General features: G+C 50.2%; 2 protein-coding genes across 3 annotated transcripts in view; one reads left to right on the top strand and one right to left on the bottom strand.

Annotated features, from left to right (window-relative positions):
• RNF25 (ring finger protein 25) overlaps positions 1–2799 on the bottom strand; it is a 7154-nt gene extending 4355 nt beyond the window's left edge. Inside the window, exon 1 of one of the 2 annotated variants that reach the window (XM_007445848.1) lies at positions 2305–2799. In XM_007445848.1, coding sequence (XP_007445910.1) covers positions 2305–2345 — 41 coding nt within the window. In that variant the 5' untranslated portion in view covers positions 2346–2799. The remainder of the gene's footprint in view (positions 1–2304) is intronic. The other variant, XM_007445847.1, reaches the window with a different exon arrangement.
• Positions 2800–3239: 440 nt separating this feature from the next.
• Positions 3240–4830, top strand: part of STK36 (serine/threonine kinase 36) — a 28546-nt gene continuing 26955 nt past the window's right edge. The window contains exons 1-3 of the mRNA XM_007445846.1: positions 3240–3323; positions 4014–4154; positions 4265–4342. Coding sequence (XP_007445908.1) covers positions 3240–3323; positions 4014–4154; positions 4265–4342 — 303 coding nt within the window. The remainder of the gene's footprint in view (positions 3324–4013; positions 4155–4264; positions 4343–4830) is intronic.

The following is a 4830-nucleotide window of genomic DNA, read 5'->3' as shown; positions in this document are numbered from 1 at the left end:
CTTCCCCTACACCGTTCACGGATCCCAGCGTCTACATACACTGCCAATACCAGTCACTGTAAACCTCCTCAAAGGAGATACCAACCTGAACAGAACAGATCTACATGCTGTAAAGGCTGTGCTGTAGTGGAAGAGCATCAGCCTTGGAATGAGTAACAGGTACCAGTCACTTACCAGCTATGTGATCTGAGTAGTTACTTATATCTGTAAGCCTGAATTACCCTGTCCACCACATATAGATATTACCACCCACTCTCCACAGTTATCGTGAGGATGAAAGGTGATTTGTTTATGTCAAGAGCCTAATAGTATCTTGGCCATAGTAGCTAGTCTGTGTTCTTTTTTTTTTCCTATTTGTATTAACTTTCTCCCTTAAAAGGAAAGAGAGAAGGCTGTAGTTAATATTCAATGTATTTATGATCCCTGCTGACTGATCTAAATCAACTTGTGCAGGTCAGGATCCAGTGGCCCCTCCACCCACCCACTCCCCAGTCCAGAACTCTCTTAGGAAGAGATGTCAGTGTCTCTGCCATCCCTCAGAGGACACACATGTTTAATCACAGAAAGAGCAGTTGTAATGCCACTGAAGATGAGTTACTGGCTTGAGGCCACAGCTTTATCCAGATAATACATGGAAAGATACATACTTGGTTTGCTTTCTTATAGTTATATTGCCCCTTCTTCACCAAGAGCAGGGCTGCCCTAGTGCGACATACATGTGTGTGTGGGTGTGTGTGTATATACATGTGTACGTGTATATATATAGAGAGTGATTCTCAAAAATTTTTAAAGTCTTTTTAAGTCTTAGGCAGACGCCAGAAAATATAAAATAGATAACGTAGGTAAGAGGTGAGTTCTGGCTGACATGAGCGTTGGAGTCTTAGAGCACCACAGGCTGGTTGTACAATCAATACGGCCCTCGCCAAGGCACAACGTGTCCCCTCAGAATCTTAAATTCCCCTGAATAGGTTGAAAACAGCAAGTCTGCCTGTTCTCAAAAAAGGCCAGCGCTGGCTGGGCTCCCTGAACCAATGAAACACTGAAGTGTAGCCTCCATCAAGAAGCCTTTCAATAGTTCACCCACCCTACCTGTGACTTGGGCCCTGGATGTGAGATATGGAATGGGATGGTGGTAAGATGGTGACAAAAAAAAGGGGGAGGGCTTCCCTGTTGGTGCAGTGGTTGAGAGTCCGCCTGCCGATGCAGGGGACATGGGTACATGCACCGGTCCAGGAAGATCCCACATGCCGCAGAGCGGCTGGGCCCGTGAGCCATGGCCGCTGAGCCTGCGCGTCCGGAGCCTGTGCTCCTCAACGGGAGAGGCCACAACAGTGAGAGGCCCGCGTACCACACACACACACACACACACACACACACACACACACACACAAAAAGGGAGGTGGTACTGTACAATGTCCTAGAACTAAGAACCTAAGGTTTGGAATCTGACAACCTGGATTCCTAGTCATAACTATGTACCTTTTGGCAGCTCATTTTACCTCTTCAGGCCTCATTTAGTCTCCTCAGGTACCTACACCTCAGAGTTATTAATGAAAAGGAGGCTTAGGTATGTTACAAATCCATCTTCATCCTCTCAGATCCTTCTCTGAGGTGGATGCCACACCCACTTTTTTTTTTTTTTTTATATAGCTAAGGACACTGACTCACAGAAGCTAGGGGGCCTGGTCAGCATCACACAGCTAATAAAGTATGATGTGAACCCACATTTATCTATTTCCAAATCCCAGAGTCCTTCCATGTTCTGGTCCCTTGTGAAGAATGCTTGAGAGAAGGACTAGGAGCGCTTTCCGTGAGGTGTAAAGCTTTATTCAGACAACAGTCCTCATTAGTGCTGTCGGGAAGGGAGAAGGTTGAGGAAAGCCTCAGAGGAAATAGTCTGATCCGAGGGGAAAGGGGAAGGGGAATTGGAGGACATTGGTTCTGGGAAGTAAAAGGGACGGGGAGGGGGGCGGAGATCTGATAAACAGGCATCCCCCGGGACCCTGAGCAAATCCACTTCAGAAGGCGAGAATGGGACGGGGTGAAGCCGGAGGATCGAACCTGATAAGGCGTGGCTCGAACTAGCCAGGCCGGCGCTAATGCGGTCTCCTCCGGGTCAGACCAGTGCCCCTCCACCCACCCGCTCCCCAGTCCAGAATTCTCTTAGGAAGAGATGTAAGCGTCTCTGCCATCCCTCATCCCTTGCCCCTCCCCACGCGCCCGCCGTATGGACCGTCCGCGGCTGTCGCTAGTCCCCCGGACCGGATCCAGGCGGTCCTCCAAAGCCCATGACCCCAAAGTTACCAGTCCTCCTCCCCTGCAGCTGCCGATGCAGACGCCGCCATGTCTTCTGCGGCCCGCAACCGGAACCGGAAACAGCCTCCGGGCAGTCGGAGGCGGAAAGTAAAGCAGGGGAAGGAGAGTAACTCGCGGCCGTTTCTAGGCAACCGCAGACTCCCGGTCCTTAGACGGTCCTGAGGGCCAAGGGATGGTTCGGAAATGCCCTAGGAAATGCCTATGGGCGGCCCACCGTCTCTCCCACACCCCTGAACGCCTGTTCCTCCGAACCTCTGACCAGTTCTAGCGAGTAAAATTGGTAACAATGTGAGTCTAAAGAGACCGGCAGTGGGGGTGGGACGCTAAGTCCCACGATAAGAACGATAAGTCAGGCAAAATACGAAGGCACCCAGAAGGGGCGGTGCTGAAGGCCAGGGCCGGCGTCCCTCGGCCTGAAGAGCTTGAAGGTCCTAGGCTTGGGGTAAGAGAGCCGCTCCTGTCCGCTAAGCCGGAGGGGCGGGGGTGCTGAGGAGGTTGTCAGTGGCAGGAACTTTGGGGTGGCTGGAAGGGGCGGGGTCTGTGGGCGAGGCTGGATGGAGAGGGTGGGGTGATGGGGAGAGGCTGGGAGAAGGGGGCAGTGGTCGGGTGGGCAAGGCTGGGTGGAGGGGGAAGGGGGACACGGGGTCAGGTGGGAACAAGGTTGGGTTGGGAGACAGGAAGAGAAAAGGAGGGAGGACTACGGAAGGCACTCTGCTCCAAGATCTCATGTTTCCATTCTCTGCCCTACCTTGTTTTTGAGGCCTGGATTGTTATGAAAAAAAAGGAAAAGGCAAGGCTGCTAACGTTAACCTCTCTTCCATGCCCGAACCAGGCCTCCCAGATGTGTGGAACTGTCCCTGGAGCTGTAGCCCTTCACCACCATCTCTATCTCCTTCCTTCTGAGGGATCCTGAAATCTCTGTCATGGAAAAGTACCACGTGTTGGAGATGATTGGAGAAGGCTCTTTTGGGAGGGTGTACAAGGGTCGAAGAAAATACAGTGCACAGGTGGTGAACAAAGAGGGATATCTCTTGGGTGGTATTCCACACCCTCAACTCCAGGGGAGAATGGGGCTAGAATACTGACTTGTATTCCTAGGACACTGATTCCTTCATACTTGTGGAATATGAGCTCTGAAATTGGATTACGTGGATTCAAATCGCAGCTCCACCACTTTCTAGCCTTAGAACTATAGACAAGTTACTCAACCTCTCTATGTTTCAGTTTCCTCATCTATAGAATGAAAATAAGAACAGCGTCTTATTGGGGTACGAGGATTAAGTGTGATGTCACACTGAATCACTTAGAACAGTGCCTGGCACCTAGTAAACAGCAATTATTATTATTAATATTATTATCTATCATACCATGAAGGAAGGGATAAACCACCTGAACTGTATTCTTCCCTCTTCATTTTTCGTTCCTTCCCTTTCCCCTAAATCCCTTAAATCTTGAGTTCTTTATTCAGTTCTTTTCCCAGAATCCACCAAAGGGATCTATCTGGCAGAGGCTCTTTCCTCCTAGGGTGAGAGCAGGGGAAACCTGGGTAAGGCCAGGGTACCATGGGGAAAGTCGAGTGGGAGACTAGCAAGTATAGTGAGAATTGCTCAAACAATCTGAAGTCTGAGTTCTGGAGCTTTGAGGCTAATGTTTCAATAGTGTGGTTAGGCCTTGACGCTTGACCTTACCACTGACAGGTGGTGGCCCTGAAGTTCATTCCAAAATTGGGACGCTCAGAGAAAGAGCTGAGGAATCTGCAACGAGAGATTGAAATCATGCGGGGTCTGCGGCATCCCAATATTGTGCATATGCTTGACAGCTTTGAGACTGACAAAGAGGTGCGCTTTGGTTTTGGGTCACCTCTCGCCAAGAAGAAGGGTCCCAGGAATTTCCCATCCTCAAAATGCATGAATGTGGAGCCATTAGTAGCATTGCCTTCTCCCTGCAGGTGGTGGTGGTGACAGACTATGCTGAGGGAGAGCTTTTTCAGATCCTAGAAGATGACGGAAAACTTCCCGAAGAGCAGGTATTCCTGGCTCAAACTTCTTCCACCCATGACCTCTTCTCCATTTAAGGACTGGTAGCGAGAGCTGAGGGCATGGAGAGTCTCCAGTTTGAAAACTCCCAAGTAAAATATAAGAGTCTAGGTATATGTAGAGGCAGTGTGGTGTGACAGTAAAGTATGTGAACGCTGGAACTCAAATCACTGAATACAAAGGTCGGGTCTGCCACTTTCTAGCCGGATCTTCTTGGGCAAGTTACTTTAACTTCTCTTTGTTCGCTTTCCTCATTTTTTTTTTTTTAATTTCCATTACTCTAGGAGCTGGATCAAAAAAGATCTTGTGGGCTTCCCTGGTGGCGCAGTGGTTGAGAGTCCACCTGCCGATGCAGGATACATGGGTTCGTGCCCCGGTCCGGGAAAATCGCACATGCCGTGCAGCGGCTGGGCCCGTGAGCCATGGCCGCTGAGCCTGCGCGTCCGGAGCCTGTGCTCCTCAACGGGAGAGGCCACAA

Source organism: Lipotes vexillifer, unplaced genomic scaffold, assembly GCF_000442215.2.
Source record: "Lipotes vexillifer unplaced genomic scaffold, Lipotes_vexillifer_v1.1 scaffold965, whole genome shotgun sequence".
Classification (NCBI taxonomy): Eukaryota; Metazoa; Chordata; class Mammalia; order Artiodactyla; family Lipotidae; genus Lipotes; species Lipotes vexillifer.
The sequence above is the reverse complement of the archived record's forward strand: the minus strand, read 5'-3'. Positions and strand labels throughout refer to the sequence as shown.